The 16,759-nt window shown below is 49.2% G+C and overlaps 6 protein-coding genes across 6 annotated transcripts; 3 read left to right on the top strand and 3 right to left on the bottom strand.

The window, feature by feature from the left end:
* Positions 1-240: 240 nt before the first annotated feature.
* On the bottom strand, positions 241-2,084 carry CTRU02_208981 (hexose transporter protein; the record flags this gene model as incomplete). Its single annotated transcript, XM_036726067.1, has 5 exons — positions 241-872; positions 929-976; positions 1,031-1,102; positions 1,159-1,439; positions 1,501-2,084. 5 exons carry the CDS (start codon positions 2,082-2,084, stop codon positions 241-243), a joined length of 1,617 nt encoding a protein of 538 aa, XP_036582260.1.
* A 1,230-nt stretch (positions 2,085-3,314) lies between these two features.
* On the top strand, positions 3,315-5,132 carry CTRU02_208980 (endoglucanase c; the record flags this gene model as incomplete). The annotated part of the gene is made up of 5 exons (XM_036726068.1): positions 3,315-3,389; positions 3,449-3,736; positions 3,805-4,311; positions 4,357-4,483; positions 4,540-5,132. 5 exons carry the CDS (start codon positions 3,315-3,317, stop codon positions 5,130-5,132), a joined length of 1,590 nt encoding a protein of 529 aa, XP_036582261.1.
* Positions 5,133-5,354: 222 nt separating this feature from the next.
* On the bottom strand, positions 5,355-7,588 carry CTRU02_208979 (C6 finger domain-containing protein; the record flags this gene model as incomplete). The annotated part of the gene is made up of 3 exons (XM_036726069.1): positions 5,355-5,556; positions 5,610-6,380; positions 6,432-7,588. The coding sequence occupies 3 exons, from the start codon at positions 7,586-7,588 to the stop codon at positions 5,355-5,357; spliced, it is 2,130 nt and encodes a 709-aa protein (XP_036582262.1).
* Positions 7,589-11,485: 3,897 nt separating this feature from the next.
* Positions 11,486-12,527, top strand: CTRU02_208978 (putative short-chain dehydrogenase; the record flags this gene model as incomplete). Its single annotated transcript, XM_036726070.1, has 2 exons — positions 11,486-11,723; positions 11,797-12,527. The coding sequence occupies 2 exons, from the start codon at positions 11,486-11,488 to the stop codon at positions 12,525-12,527; spliced, it is 969 nt and encodes a 322-aa protein (XP_036582263.1).
* Positions 12,528-12,818: 291 nt separating this feature from the next.
* Positions 12,819-13,271, bottom strand: CTRU02_208977 (glutathione-dependent formaldehyde-activating enzyme; the record flags this gene model as incomplete). The annotated part of the gene is made up of 1 exon (XM_036726071.1): positions 12,819-13,271. One exon carries the CDS (start codon positions 13,269-13,271, stop codon positions 12,819-12,821), a length of 453 nt encoding a protein of 150 aa, XP_036582264.1.
* A 1,362-nt stretch (positions 13,272-14,633) lies between these two features.
* On the top strand, positions 14,634-15,457 carry CTRU02_208976 (polysaccharide deacetylase; the record flags this gene model as incomplete). Its single annotated transcript, XM_036726072.1, has 2 exons — positions 14,634-15,327; positions 15,384-15,457. The coding sequence occupies 2 exons, from the start codon at positions 14,634-14,636 to the stop codon at positions 15,455-15,457; spliced, it is 768 nt and encodes a 255-aa protein (XP_036582265.1).
* Positions 15,458-16,759: the final 1,302 nt, after the last annotated feature.

The raw sequence follows: 16,759 nt of genomic DNA, 5'->3' as shown, positions 1-16,759 counted from the left end.
AAACAAAGGCTGAGGGCATGATGTGTGAGAAAAGGATTATGATCACGAAACGTCACAATACACCACTGATCATACCAGATGGAGAAATCTCAACTAGATCATGATGGTCCCTTTTGGACCTGAGATAGTGCCACTATGTAATTAATGCTCGTAATTGCGGTTCATGACACTGACATTGTTGACGTAAACTTCAGAACGATGGTCAGAATATCTGCTGTTATGTGAGGCAGATTCCATGCTTCAGACCTTTGAAGTGGCGTTTTCGCTTTCCTCGACATCCATGGGGCCATCCTCCTTTCCGTTATCGATCCGCACATTAGCCTGTTCACCATCGAATATAACAGCAATCTCCTCCAACGCTTTGCCCTTCGTTTCCAAAAACCAACCATATGCAACACAACTCTCGACCGCCAGAATGGCAACGTACACGATGTAAAACCGCCACCCTATGTTTTGGATACCGATGGGGTTGACGTATTGGTTAACAAAAACGGCGGCCTTTGTTGCAAAGACATAAGTAGCCATACCCTTGGCTCGAATGGAGAAGGGTAGCACCTCGACGGAGTATGCAACTGGCAGAGGGGAGAAGGCGATGCAGTAGAAGATTTGGTAGACGAAGATGAGTGCCATGACGGCTATACCAGCAGAGCTGGCGTTGGTCTCTGCGAAGCGAGCGGATGCAATTGTCCAACCAATGAAGACGATAAGCATACCAACGGTAGAGATTCGGAAGAGGGGGCGTCGGCCAACTCGTTCTACGAAAAAGGCGGTTGTGAGCGCAAGGCCGAAGTTCCAGATGTTCACAAGACCGTTGACGAGAGCCTGCGTTTTCTTGTCCCTGATGCCCACAGTATCCATAATTCTCGAGAGATCTAGCCTTGGTTAGCTTGGCTGTTACGTGCTCCGATGCAAGAGCTTGACCACTTACAGTATGAAATCAAACCATTGCCAGACCATTGAGAAAAGAAGCCCATGCCTGTAGAAACGCGTCAATAGTGTCCAAGTCGTTTAGTTACGGGCGAGGTCTTACAGATTACTAGGAACATGCGATAACGATTACCCTTGGTTTGTACCATGGACTTCCAAGTGGTAGCTCCAAGTCCTAAACCATCAGTCAGCAATTTAATTGGTTGTTCAAAATGGTTATTCGTCGCTTACTCTTCTCATTATCAATGGCAGCCCGGATCTCTTCGTATTCGAGTCTCACCAACTCAGTCTCTTCGCCTTCACCATGATATTGCTTAAGAGCCTTGAGAGCCTCGTGGTCGCGATCTTTGGAAATGAGCCATCGGGGAGATTCGGGTAGAAACCAGATTGCTGCAAGCTGAACGACACTGGGCGCCATTTGAAGTAGAGAAGGAATTCTCCAGGACCAAGTGCTTGGGATGGTTCGAGTGCCGTAAGTAATCCAGGCAGCCGCTATACTACCTATGTACCAACTGTGTCATTGCTTCGTGTCAGCTGATATTACCTATCAACACTCGCCTTCGGGCTACTTACCAAGTGTTACAGATGGCCGTGATAGTTACGCGATCCTTTGGATGCGACAACTCGCTCACCAAACTGGGAGCCGAGGTAGTGGCGAAAGAAAGACCGAAGCCGAGCACGAATCTGCTGACAACAAACATGGCGAACTCTGTACTTTCGCACTGGAGGATAGCGCCAACAATCATGATCAAGCTGCCAGTCGTGATACCCCATCTTCTTCCGAACCTATCTGCAACCCATGGAGCAATGGGAGTTGAGCAGATACTACCCAACGCCATGATGGCGCTCATCAGGCCGAGAACCGCGCCACGTGGGTTGTCGAAGAAATCGTCAAAGTAGGATACCGTCTGGAGGGAGTTCATCATCGAGCCATCGTAGCCACTTGTTGCGTAGGAGACAACGGCGGCAGGAAAGAGTAGGAAATACAGCTTCCGGCGGGCAGCAGAGGTATACCAGGCCGGCGATTCTTGGGCAAGCTGCGCGATGCGTGAAGGCTGGTAAGATTCGTTTGCTGCGGCGGGACCGCCTTGCTTACGAGCCCGGCGGGCCTCCTGGTCCTGCCTTGGAGCAGGAAGACGTTGACGAAGGAAGTCCATGATAGCCAGAAGCACCGGCGTACCCAAAACAAGTTGACAGGTAGGACTCGGAGAGAGGAACAGAAAGATTGACTCAGGAGTGGGGAGGACGATCTGAGCTGATACCCGTAACCAGATAATCGGGATCACGCGAGTCCTTATATGTGTCCTGCCGCTGCAAGTACGGAGGTGGAACGATCAAATCAAGACACCCTGACTACATGTGCCAATCCCGGCTTTTGCTCGTTGGGTTGGGGTCTGAGTTAAGTGACGGAGTTGCAGAGTTGTCAAGTAGGACCAAAGGGAGATGGGATCGATTGGGTGGTATTGCCATTGGCGCAGAAACTAGCCTGCCTGTCAACTCGTCAGGGCCAGTGACCCGAAGCTATGGGAGCCTGCCGAGGAGATGTAGTGAGGCAGGGATCACAAGTCGGATGATGGGATGCGGAGAAGCAGTAATGGTGATCCGGGGGCTGGGGTAAATGGAAATTCAATCCCCACACTCAAACGCATGATGAGATGATGGTTGCTCATGTGAGACCAGACTCCATGGGGAAAACGAACGACTAGTGGTTGCGGGTGAAGTCACCCACTTTTGACTCGGCGAGCTTCCGTTGATGAGGACAAGAGTTGATCTAGAGGACAATAAAACGTGCCTAGACTTTGTTCAAGTTGTGTAGCGTCGGCGATGTGGGGGATCGAGTTGCATTCGTTTGTCTAGAACCCCTTTCAGGTTGAGACTGACGAATCATATTTAGTCGGGGTAGCTAAATGCTTCCCCCGAATCTAAGTGGGTCTGTCGGGGCAACCGAAACCTTCCCCCTAGCGTCCTTTTCCTTCGGTTGAAGTCGTCCGCAACTAACATGGGGCATCCAAGGGAACTCCCCCGAGCCGGAACTTGTGATCGGGGATGTGTCTGAGCCTGCCCCGATGCTCGGCGCGGGGTATTTTGCATACTGTTTGTCACTAAAAGTGTCCGTATATACGACTGCTGTTCCGAATGTTGCCATGGGAAGATCCCAGAGTGGCACCAGACGTCATGGGGATAGTGGGACATATGCAGAGACTCCGCAGCTTGAATGATAGCTCAGCGCATAGATCGTAGCTCGGTATATCTGTGGCATGTGAGGACATCTATTTAGAAGCTTGAACAATTCCACTGTTCTGAGTCGGACAGAATCCCTCGACTCCTACCTTAACTTCTTCATTTGGTGTTATTTCTGTTTCTGTTGAAGTCGAACATCGCACAAAATGTCCACCGGGTTTTTGAGAACATCGGGTTCTCGCATTGTCGATGCAGAGGACAAAGACGTCCGCCTTCGCGGGGTAGGTGGCCCATTCCAAGCTTGCGAACAGCACAAATTGTTGACTTTCTTCCTCGTCAGACGGCCCTCGGTGGCTGGATGCTTATGGAGAATTTCATGAACGGATTTCCTGGACGAGAGCATCAAATACGAGCTGCCCTGTTGAAAGTTCTCGGCCAAGAAAAGTACGACTTCTTCTTTGACAAGTTTCTTGAGTATTTCTTCACCGAGAAGGACGCTCAATTCCTTTCGTCGATTGGCTTCAATTGCGTCCGACTCTCCTTCAACTACCATCACTTTGAGGATGACATGAACCCGTTCGTGATCAAGGAGGAGGGCTTCAAGCACCTTGATCGTGCGATTGACATTGTAAATCTCCAAATTCCTATTTCCATCCTTTCCCTATACAATTACGAATCTAACTCTTGTATTTCCAGTGTGCCAAGTACGGAATTTACACCATTCTCGACCTTCATTCTGCCCCCGGCGGCCAGAACCAGGACTGGCACTCCGACAACCCGACCGGTTATGCCGCATTCTGGGACCACAAGCACTTCCAAGATCGTGTCGTGAACCTGTGGCAGGTTATTGCAAAGCGCTACAAGAACAACCAATGGGTTGCCGGATACAACCCACTCAACGAGCCGGCCGACGTTGAGTGGACACGTCTGCTGTCCTTCTACGACCGTATCGTCCCTGCCATCCGCGAGATCGACCCTGATCACATCCTCTTCCTCGAGGGCAACACGTTCAGCATGGACTTTTCAGGTTTCACAAAGGTTTTCCCCAACTCGGTGTATGCCGTCCACGATTACTGCGGATTTGGCTTCCCGAACCGTATTGGTCGGTACCAGGGCTTGAAAGAACAAGATGCGTACATTCGTCAGATGTATGATCGAAAGGTTACCTTCATGAAGGAGCACAACGTACCGATCTGGAATGGTATGTAGAACAGCTGCGGCGTCTCAAAAGAAGACTTCTAACCTTAGTCTACAACAGGCGAATTCGGCCCCATCTACGAGCGAGAGGAGTACAACCCCGACTGGAAGGTCCATAACAACGAGCGGTACGACATGCTCGACAAGCAAATGGCCATCTATACATCCGAGGGCATCGGTAAGTCAGATCAATATTTTCCTTCTCAAAGTCAGCCACTGAATATTCTTCTGCAGCTTGGAGCATTTGGGCCTACAAGGACGTCAACGTCATGGGCATGACTTATCTGTCCCCAGACTCTGCCTGGCTCAAACTTCTTGGCCCCATCATCCGCAAGAAGCGGGACCTCGCCGTCGATAGCTGGGCTTATGATGACGCGCATCTGCAACCCGGTCTTTTCGGACCCCTGCACAAGTGGTTCGAAGACAACGTCCCGGCACAGTACAACAAGAAGTACCCGTGGCAGTGGCGCATGCACATGCACGTTTTCCGCGGTATTCGGGGTATCACCATGGCCGAGTACATGATCCCCGAGTGGGCCGACTACTTCAAGGACAAGACGTTCGAAGAACTAGATGAGCTGGCGGCCAGCTGGAAGTACGAGAACTGCTGCCAGCGTGAGAGGCTAAACGAGTTGCTTCAGCTTTACGCCCCCATGGCACCTGAAGATAAGAGACTAGAAGGAAAGGTTATCCAGCCCGAGGTTGAGACAAATGGGGATAAGCCCAAGGAAACAGTGTCGGGGGTTGGAGTGTTTGAGCTGTCGCCGGAGGAGAAGGCGAAGAAGCTCGCGCAGACCAACGGAACTCCAATTGCCGTTGCTTCATGATAGTAAATATGGTAAATGGTCGGAGAGGGTAATGCATAATTGGCGTTCACAGGATTTAATAGACTCGTTTTGAACAATTTGTGTCTAAATGCATTTCACGTCATCGTAGAATCAGTATCAGGGTATCATTTTTCTAGTGCCCAAAATTAACTGCCATGTCGTCTTAGATAACGCAGTCGATGCCATTGATGTCCGCGGCTTCCTCATTACTATTCCACCTCCTCACATTGCCATTCTTTTCTTACACGATGCTTCCATCTGCTCCAATACCTTGAGGTGCCACTCAAACTCTTTAACGCTGATGTTAAACCGTCGCAGATTCCTCCTTCCAACAAATATTGCATGTTCGATGTCCCCTGGAAGAACATCCTGAAATACTTGGCACATTGTGGCGACACGGAGAATCATAACCATAGTAAATGTACTGGAGAGTGTTAGAATAGTGAAAATAACTATCGAAACATGATATGAACTTACACCATGCCGCTAGCAAACAAACATGTTATACTATTGGCCGGGTCAATGTCGAAGACATTGATAAAGCCACGACATCCCTCCAGACACAGCCTGCACCTGTCGAGGATTGCCTCCTTGCAGGGATGGGTCTCGAAGTGGGCCATGTTGAGAAGGACGTACTCAATAAACGGGCGGTGAATGATGTATTGTCCAGCATAGTAACGTCCTTTCAGTCGCAGGACATTCCATGGATTGTTGCCGAGCTCCTCGACTCTGATAATACCAGGCGTCATAGGGGAACTCGCATTCTCCTGATCTGGTCTTTTGCGCGGCTGGCTGGTAAGCAAAAAGTCCGGCAGGTTCCGATACAGAGCCCCGTGGTACGACCACAAATCTTCTGTTATGCGCAGCAACCAGCCGGCGTAGTTTGCCCGAGTCATTCGGAATTGATCCTTGCTATCGTAGACGACGCTGTTTACACGGTTCAAAAACCGTCTGATGGCGGCATTGGTGCTGATCTGAAATGCCACTAGTTCTTCGGTCCGGTAAAACCCAGCGGCTTCGGGGCTTGTGGGGTTCGTATCCGCTGCTGCAAAGGCTGCTGCGTGTTCTTCGCGATGTTTTGGTGTTTCCGGTGCTGGATATGGGACAATATCTTCATATCTGGTGATTCCAGATGGGAGAGTGATGGAGATCTCGGAAACAAAGTCTCCTTCATATATCAGCGAGACCCAGAACAGCCGGCGGAAGGCATCCGAGAAATGGCCAGTCCCATCAGTGTTTATCACAGCTCTGCATTTGTTCGTCAGCAGGCTAACTCTGTACATATGAACAACGACTTACCCCCGTGCCAGCACTTCGCACTTAACAGCCGTGGCATGGGCCCAGTGAAACGAGTCGGAAACGCGGCCATTGGCGCCCATGTACAAACTTGCCAGCATCGTACACTGAGCCGCTTCTAGGGTCGCTTCCGATGAGATGAACCCGAGCAGTAGGCGTGCCTTTTGCCAGAGTTTCTCGTCAAACCCTATAGTCTCTGTAAAGAATCCGGAACCTAGGGACTGATGCTTTTGACTGCCATTTCTTCCTGCCGCCTCATCGAGGGATATGCGGTACTCTCCAGTAGAAACAAAGGACCCGATGCAGAGAACCAGTAAAAGAAGACAGTATCTCGACGGCGCAATAGTATTGGGTTCCGACCCCGCGGTTTTCTCGCTCGCTACGACTTCGTCAAATGTGGCCAGTGTATCCTCCAGCGAGAGTATCGGAAAGAAGATGTTGACTTCAGCGAAATACTCATGTATCACCTCACGATACCTATCGGCAGCATCGATCGAGACTGGAAGACTTCTATCTTGAAACAGTCTCCAGGATTCCGGGGGAGGAGTTGCTTGGCTCGCATTTTGAGTATTGTGAAAGAAGATGTCAGTTGCCTCTGTTGAGCGAAACCCTTTAGGTATCGTGGGCCGTGGTAGTACTGGCTCAGTCTCTGATAACAACTGCTGGACAATTGGCCACTCAAAAACGTGATTTGCATTCGCCGTATGCGATAATGGAATGGGTATCTGAGAATCGCCTTCATGGCCTGGTGCTATGCCAGCTTCCCTCTGCTCATATAGCACCCCTGCGTCTTGACTTGGATCTGGATGACTGCGCGGCCCCGATCCCGGCGTCGTTGGTTGTCTCAACTCATTGGGTGATGGTGTGTTGAGAGGTTGTTGAGGCGGTTGTGTTGAGAAAACTGGCGAAGCAAACAACCTATCTTCAAGCATCTGGATGCGTTCTAGCAAGATGCGTGTATTTTGCTCGATGCGAGGTTGATTCGAATCACGATATACGCATTCAACGTTCTGTGTCATGCACAAGCTGCACTTAGGCTTGGCAGCGTCACACCGCGTCTTACGGGCCCGACAATTTGTGCATGCCTGCCACACCCGGCGTCGTGCCGGAAAGTAATGCGCCGCTGAGAAGGAAGATGACGGGCCGGAGGACGCATCCATGCTCAAAGAGTAGGCGGATTTGAGGTGTTGAGATGAAGCGGAGTAAGAAGAGGGAAAATCTGATCCGCTCAGTGATTTAACTGGCTTAACATCAGGGTTAAAGAGGCATGGTCGCATGCGCTAAGCGGCAAACTTCCCCCGCTCAGCCCCGCCGTCCTAGCGCTGTATCCCCTGGACTGTATTCGGGCAGGTCCTGGTACTTAGTGCTGATGCGGCGAGACACTGATGAACTTCTACACATCAAACACGCAGCAGTATTTGTCTTTGGAGATGGCATTTGTGAGCTGCGGAAGCTTGTTATCACCAGAAGATCCTTGGAATGTGAAATCCAGGCTGAGATAAGTCGATAGACCACGTAATTTATTGCACGTCAATTCAGACTTTTCCAATGATGCCACGCAAACAACTTGCATCTTCCCAAGATGTCAAAAGTGTACATGAAGAAAAGGTTATGAGCAATATGTTTGATCCTTTGCCATGGCAGTCAACAAAGAACTTTCAGATCACTCACTTATTATCTCCTCTTTTTCGGGGGGATTGAGGTTGGCAAATAGAACCTCGACAACAATTCGAAACATAACGATAGGATTCTCAAATTCTCGGCAATGTGTTGTTGCTTGAATCCCGCTTTGGTTTCATGTTGAGAGATCTCATATTCACACAAAAGAATGACCGTTAAATAGCACTTCCATCAATGTGGCTAACTGTATCTGTACTATTGGTCATGGGACCTCCTCTCTATGCCGACGGATGGTTTCTTTCCGGCCATGTTATATGTGATGGTGATATCGAGCTGATGAAGGCAATGTTGCCGGGGAACATGTACTCGTTTGATCAACAGAAAAACAACAGGAGAGCCAAAAATGAGAATTGAACAGTTAAAATGGTGAACCGAAAAGCCGCCAAGGCAGCGTTGCTTCATCACCTGCTACCATTTCTATAATCGTAAACTACACATTACCCAATGAGAGTCTGAGGACCATGGTAGGGCTGTACAAGAAGTGTTGCATTGTTTTGTTTTTACCTGTCGATCACGCTGGAGATCAATCCGGACTTCTAAGCAACGCAGCTACCGGTAGCTGACTCGTCGGAAGACGGGTGCGGTTTCATCCGATATATCAGTGTCAAAGTTCAAAGCATGTAAACCTATAGCGTTGCAGACTGGTCCTTCGCCAGAAGTATAGGCCTCTAATTGCAGTTTCAAAGGGGCAGAGCGGCTTCAATGTAAGGTTAAATCGGCTAAACATCTGGGGGCATAAAAGGCTTCGATGGTCTCCGGTACGCTCAGGTTTGATGGTTTCCTCCACTACCAACACTTCGCTCTTTTGTCTTGGACAAGCCCGCTTTCCTTTTATCATCCTTCATTCACAGACATTCGCTCCTCAAATGGGTCTTATTGATATTCGACCTGCCCATCAAACAGTCTACTTCACGTGAGCATCTCGAACATGCTCTTTACCACTATCTCTTAACTTTTGACTCTGTCGGCATATTCACTGTAAGTAACTTTCTCTCACTCTAACCGCCATATTATCTTTTTAGAACGGATAGTAGTCTAATATGCCACCTTCACTGCAGTTGCCAGCGAGTTTTATTACAAACTACAAAAACTACAAGCACACAACGAGCAAAAGGTTCACTGCATTCATGATGCCGACAATCGTTAGGGATTTAATATTCAACTGAATAGCGCCCTTTGGCATTTCCAGCTTCGATCAGAACAACTTGTCAGCTGTTACTACGAACATCAATACCAACTTTCCTTTAGTCATAATAAACAATATCTTATCTTGATAAAGGATCTCAATTTCGTGAACTGTGAAAAAGGATGAGCGAGACGATTGAGCAAGGATTAACTCAGAAGAACATCAGCTCACAATAGTCGTCACTTGCCGGTTGTTATTGTAATGGTTTGTTGGTAGCTTCTGATGAGCGGAAATAGCTGCGACGGAAAGGTTTGTCAAATCACGTGGTTTCTACGACCTGGCTACTCTCGCAGCATAAGAACCAATGTAAATCATTAGTCCAGAACCTCCTTAGATCTAACAACTGGCAGATGTAAGCGAAAACCATCTCGGGGAAAGTTGCCTTCTTGGAGTAGACTTATGTCCGCGGCGCAGATCAACCGTATTCCTGGTCCCATATAGCCTGATATAAGCTACATTTTACTACCAAGAAGCTGGATTACGTCTATGGTGGAACCTTCCCCAATGCTACAAGGTTCTCGGGGAATACCTACATATGACTTGCACTTGAAAATCACGAAGAACGAGGTAAACGGTGCCGATAGCCGTATTTGGAAATAGCCGTTTTTGGTATTATGAAAAGTAAATTTAGTGCCATCATAACGGTACCCGGCGGCAGTTCAATGCCTTGATTTCCGTTTAGATCACATACCAATTGATTGATGCCTTGCAGTCCCGCGCTTATCTTACTGAGTTTCAGTAGCATATTTACTACCTTAGCACGTAAGCGGCCGGCCTGAGAAATCATGCTGTGCTTTTGGCTTCGCAGAAATTCAATTTAACTTCGGACATTATGGCGGATAGTAATGTACGTCATTCGTGGTAACTCATAGGGTAGTCCTTGCTGCAACTGATGGCACAAAGCTGTCAAGTTGCAGATAGATAATCCTTTAGAAACTGCTCTACAGTCATTTGGGCTTGACAAGAAAAACAGAGAGAATGCTGCAAGACGTTCTCATAAAATAAAGAGACTATCGAACTTGTTGTCATCGAAATTACCCAGGAAGCCTGATCATTTTCCATAAACAACAGGGGTAAAGGTATAGATAAATCAGTGTTGCGCCATCCATAGATCTGTGGAACGCACGGAAGAGATTTGCCGGCTGGGCCACGGCAGACTAGCCGCGGCTTGACTCCGCCGGATGATCGGTTCCAGGCCGTAATCAAAATTGAAAATAAATCATTGCTTCGGTGTCTCGAATGTATGAGCTCTTGGTAGAGGCCTTGCCTATTTAGCCTATACCGAGATATCTTAATGGATTAAGACCTAGGAAATCCAACTGAGGAAAAGCACACAATGCAGTTTTTCTTTTGGCCATGTGGGTGCCGTCAAGAAATCTCGCTTTCAGTTCTTGTGCTCACTCCTTGGTCTCCCTATGAGGTGCTGCACTTGTACCGATCTCAATCGATGTTGATCTGCTCTTCAAGCAACAACGATCGTAGGAAATCTAGTGCATTTAAGTGGAAGGAAGTGATCGAATCAATAAACGGTGCAAGATTTGGATCATGGGCAAGCCTCCAAAAAAGTGACAGATGCCGTTATCACCAGTAAATTGACCCATGCACTGGTGAGTAGCCGAAACTCTTGCACTGAATAGCTTTCACCATTCTCTTCGCCACCGCGACCCGAGCTCAACAGTTTGTGTCTCTTTCCATTGACATCAACTGACAGCGGGCCTGCCCGCCGCTGCTATCAGACAACGACTACTATACGCGTATGCAGCCGGCTTCCCTGTTAAGGGTGTTTCAATCTAAATTACAGTCCGAGGCTTGCGACACCTAATACCGTGCCGCGGTCCCTTCTCATTCGCTAAGGCGATGGAACCCTGGATTAGCATCACGTTTCAGCTAATCGGCCTCCACAAGACGGTGCCTTTACCCCTGCGGGCCCTACCAGGATCAACAGGCTCTACGCGCTTTAGGGCCTAAGAAAATTATAGGGTGAAGGACCTCAAGGTGTAAATGAGTATGGGACGAACAGTTGCTGGGTACTAGTATGTCAACAATTTAAAGAAGGCCGGCAGCCTCTTCTGTAAAAGCGTCTAAACTGTCTGCTGGTTGAGGCTACCATCCCTTCTCTTTCGTTTCCCTTCTTGTAACTCCTTTGAGTTGTTCATTCGTTTCTACTTTTCTCCGTGTACAGTTGATCAAAATGCATTCCGCTATTTCACTTTTGCTTGCCGGTGCTGGCATCGCCAACGCGTACACCATTGCTGTGGCACAGCCATTCATGCGCAAGAACATTGATCCTGTGGTCATTCCCGGTCAATACAAGAGCCACATGCATACTTTCTTCGGTTCCGATGCCGTCACTCTCAACACCAATACATCCAAGGAGCTTCAGGCTGGATGCTCCACAGCTGATAACCCAAACGATTTCTCTTCGTATTGTAAGTCTCTGCTTCCCTTACAGACCTTCACAACTTGACTTGCTTTTCATCGCGGTGACTGACTAAAAGCTAGGGGTTCCTACTCTCTACGTCAAGGATGACAAGGGCATGACGCCGGTTCCGTTCTCCCGTTTTTCCGCCTACTACGTGGCTATCGAGAGTGCCGAGGTCGCTATCCCTCAAAACTACAAGACCGTCGCCGGTAACGCCCAAGCCACATCCCAAGCCGACGTCGAAGAACTGGCTGGCATCCAGTGGTTTTGTGAGGGTGACGAGGGTGAAACGAAGGATGCCGCCGCCTGGCCGACCAAGACGTGCTCAACTCACCTCCAGACCCTCCTACTCTTCCACGACTGTGTGAACGAGCAGACGCTTGAGTCTGCCTACTCGGGCACCCAGAACTGGAAGGACGGCTTCAAGCCTGCCAACCGGTGCCCCGAGGGCATGAAGCGCATGCCGCAGCTGCGCTTCTCCATCCGCTACGACCTTCGCAAGGTTCTTCCCGAAGGCTGGAACGGAACCCCGCCGTTCGAGCTCGCGTGTGGCAACTCTTACTGCACCCACGGCGACTTTATCAACGGCTGGCTGCCCGAGGCCGCGACCAACATGCTCAATGCCAACGACAAGCGAAAATTCGCCGGTGTGGACGGACCCAATGGAAAATACAATGCCGGATCAAACTGCGAGGCCAAGGATGCCGACCCCAACAACGGTACGAGTGATTATGATGAAAGTGTGAAGATGATGAGCGGCAAGCGCAGCATCGGGCAGCGCTTTCAGTCTCGTCGCAGCACTTCCTCATAGGTGTCTTGAAGAGTCACGGCCCGTGGAAGAAGGCTCAATTCATGCACACTACAAGAGATGCAATCAAGACTCACCGTTACATTACATTTTCTAGTTTCTTCTGTTGTATCTTTTCAGACACTCGTACATAGAAAATTTAGCATCACTGAACCAATATACAGTTATTGCTACAGGAAGTATTAGGTTGTCAAGGTGGCTCAAGTATTGGAATCGCAAGTTTTCCTGAAGTGAGTCCAGATTTCACCCTTCGGCGGGACTCGTCGATGAAACATAAGAGTTAAATGTGGTCCATCATTCCTCCATGGCTTCATCCTTGCGAGGAGTCGCTGGCGGTGACTCGGGCCAACTTTCAGCTCCTTCAGGAACCGGTATTACCGCGTTATTTGTCCAAATGTGCTTCCCTTTCTTAAAATTAAGCCCTTTGATTGATCCACCCTTGATGCTAACTGTCGACCTACGAGTCCCATCGCTCTCCCGGACGTGGTGAAAGATGCGAGACCCGCATACCCGGCAGAAGTAGCAGTCCATCTGGCCACCACTCTTGGTCGGACGTGTCCAGACTTGAAGCTTGGATTCGAGATCTGCCGAAAGAGGGACAAGACCATCTGCTGGGAAGATGGCGGATATGCCAAAGGCCGACGCCGACTGTCTGCGGCATTCAGAGCAGTGACAGCAGTATATGTCGATGGGTTCCGGCGCCGGTGTTGGGAACTTTACGGCGCCACAATGGCATTCGACGTTCATACTGACAAGGTGAAATGTATTGGCGGTAGGGAGAAGAATTGCAATGGGTTCGGCGATGAAGTTTGATGGTGTTGGCAAGATTTCTGGCTACGGACTACAATCTAGACTGACCTTTCTATTTTTTTTACTTTGTGTTTTTTTTGAGGCTCAGTTTGACAACCTAAGGGCGCCGATCAGGTCCAATCACGCCGAGGAACAATGCTAATGCGTGGGATTCTGGTTGGCTAAGCCCTTGAGGTCTAGAACGAATCAAGAAGCTCATTAGCAAGCAAACTGCAGACTGTTAACGACCAAGACATTAAATCGGAAATAGACTTGGGGAAAGATCTGTTAGCAATTCCACTGTCGCTTTAAGAAAACAAACATCAAATGTTGAGGCGCCATCACAGTACGGTTATGAAGTATCAATGAGCCTACAACAAATACATTTCAAAGTCGATGAGCCGAGGGGTAGATTTCCGTACCCCGCAGTGCACTATTACTTTAGCACATCACGTTGCTTCAAGCTTTGAATTTAGCCTGAAGAAAATAATGTGGCAACGCGGCTTTTTGAACCTGACTTGGCCGACCCCAGGTTCCGGAAGATCTCCCCTGACTACCCACTGCCGATATGCCGGTTGAGCTACTTGGGATGACATCGACACATCATTGACAAACAAGCAGCGAACTACTATGTGTGTGCGGAGAAAGCAGGCTTTGTAGGACTAAGCCGGCAGCGCCGTCATATCGCATCATACAGCCGTCTCCCCAGACCCCTATCTGGCCCCCTGTTCGTTGCAGGCAATCCCATGCAAACCCTGCTCTGCCCCGCCAAAACCTCCCTTTGACCGTATCCCCTCCGTTCCAGATTGAGCACTGGTGGCCTGGAAAAGAGCCTAAATGAGACTTGTTCAATCAATGCTTCCATGGCCTTCCTTTCTCGGCTCACTTAGATTGCTCTGCTATGGCACTTGATCCGATGAGAGTCCATCCGACCATGTCAGTGTCCCCCCCTTGAACCCCCTCACTGCCGGCCTGCCACCTTAGAATTCAGCCCCTGCAACAACCACATTTTCCCCTTTCTGTGAGGCGAATGCCTGAATGAGGGAGGTTGACCGGTCGAGACCTCATGCTCGAGCCGCCAAATCTCCACTAAGGAGTTTATCCTGCCTTTCCCCAGTCCTTTTGGATCGACGAGATTGAAGTGGTCCAAGTGGGCTCACAGTCGCCTGTTTAAGGCTCAAGTCAAACAGACATATATATATATAGACGAGGTCGAAGCCAGGTCATGCCGGTTTTCGACCAATCCACAAGGACCTGGTGTCTCGATATTTCACTTCTAAAATCTTCCTGCAGCGCTATTTCGCAGTCAAGTCGCCCAACATGCATTTCTTGGACACCATCGTCACCGCCCTTCTGCTGGCTACTAGCGCAGTGGCAGTTCCCATCGAATCTCCCATCGAGCTGATCAAGCGCGCACCTAGCCCCGGCGTCGTGATCCAAAAGTGCGCCAAGCCCGGCGTCTTCGCCCTCGCTTACGACGATGGTCCCTATCAGTACACTTCGCAGCTGGTCGACATCCTCAACAACGGCGGTGCCAAGGCTACCTTCTTCTTCACGGGCACCCTCTACGGCTGTATCTACAACCAGAGGGCCGGTGTGAAGAAGGCCTTTGACTCGGGCCATCAAATTGCCTCTCACACATGGACGCATCCGCAGAACTTTGGCAGCTTGGGGCAGTCGCAGCTCACAACGGAGATGCAGAAGCTTGAGCAGGCGCTGGTCAACATCATTGGCAAAAAGCCCGCCTACATGCGCCCTCCTTACCTTGCCACCGGCGGCTCTGTGCTGCCCACAATGAAGACGCTGGGATACAAGGTCATCACCAACGACGTCGACTCGGGTGACTGGAACGGCCAGAGTGCTCAACAGAGCCAGCAAAAGTTCCAGCAGGCCGGTGCTGGCGGCAACGGACACATTCCCCTCATGCACGAGACGTACGCTAGCACCGTGCAGACCTTGACGCCGTGGTTGATCAACTGGGCCAAGCAGAACAACCTCAAGCTCGTCACTGTTGGTAAGTAATAGTAGCGTGCGTTTTTTCATGAGCCATAATCGCTAACTGCGCCTTAGCTGAGTGCCTCGATGATGCCAACGGAGCGTACCAGTCCGGTAGCTTCACCGGCAACGGCCAATCTTCGTGCTAGTTTCACCCAGTGGATGATCTGAGGGGGAAGGGATTAAGTTGGGAGCGTTACGATTCTTGGACATACAAATGATTCCCTGTACATACAAGCATCTACCAAATTTGTGTGTTCGTTTTAGCTGTTGCCTGCTCCCATAAAGCGTAATCTCAAGCATGGGTGTTTGCGTGATCGTCATAATACGTTACAATGAGTGCATCTAGTTTTCAGGACATTTGGAAAGAGACAAATGTGCGCTGAATGGCACGTGTCTAACTCACGTTGAACCTGAATATTACGTGTTGATCCGTTACATATCTTGTCATTATGGTGAAAAGATACGGACGCTCGTCATATCAAAATTCCATGAAAACACGAAGGCGGCGGGCATGTTCATTCCTTGGCAGTTGAACGTTCCAAACTAGTTTCCAGGTATGAAAGATAGTCAACGACGAAGGTTTAAATGAGTTGCGAGAAAGAAATGACATAACACAGGTCGTATAGTACAGAAATTATAGGACCTCTTAGAGGGTAGCCTTACGTAGAACCGGATGCTCTTTCAATTCTGGTTGGTAAGGTGCTATTTCACCACAGTTTCTCTGAAGCCGAACCACCTTGTCAACTTATACCCCAGCCTGATACATCGTGCGGGGAACTATTTGAGTACTTTCAAGATCCAAATATTTTTATTTTTTAAAAGTGTGTGATAATATTATAAGCAGCCACTTGGATTGTAGACTATCACTTGCGATATCATTCTAGTGTCTCATGTAGTGAGCCGTCCGGCGCGCTAGTTTGTCAGACCGAGATCGTTTTCCTTCCATTGGTAAAAAGCGGTAGATACTAGCGATATAGGAGAAAAAGAAAAGGAAATAGACGAGTGTTTAAGGGAAATTGCCGTTGTCAAGGGTCTTCCTGTGTAGCCCTGTAGTTACCAAGCCACTTCTAAGCTGCACCAGCATGACTAATATTGAATTCGAAGATGATGGTGCAAACGAAGACTAGCAGTCTTCGGCGTTTATCGCGCCTGAGTCCGTTGGCACCGATCCAAGGATTACTCGGGAGAAGATGAGTTGCATAATCACGAATGCCAAGCATGTCTCCCTTCCCAACACAGAGCGCGTACCGAGGGCCAATAGCCGTACAGGATATTTATTTTAAGATGTTTGTAATGTCCGGGCAGTTGATGCACCAAAAGTACCGCGTCACACCGGCAGCCCTATTAAAAGTCGAAGGATCATATCCCTTGTGGCTGTCAGCCACCAGTCGCCCAATCAGGCGACTGCAAGATTGGTAGATTGATAAGCACTGATGACCGACCACCAT

This window comes from Colletotrichum truncatum (genome assembly GCF_014235925.2).
Source record: "Colletotrichum truncatum strain CMES1059 chromosome Unknown Contig_0005, whole genome shotgun sequence".
NCBI classification, from domain to species: Eukaryota; Fungi; Ascomycota; class Sordariomycetes; order Glomerellales; family Glomerellaceae; genus Colletotrichum; species Colletotrichum truncatum.
This window is presented reverse-complemented; position numbering and strand designations above follow the sequence as displayed.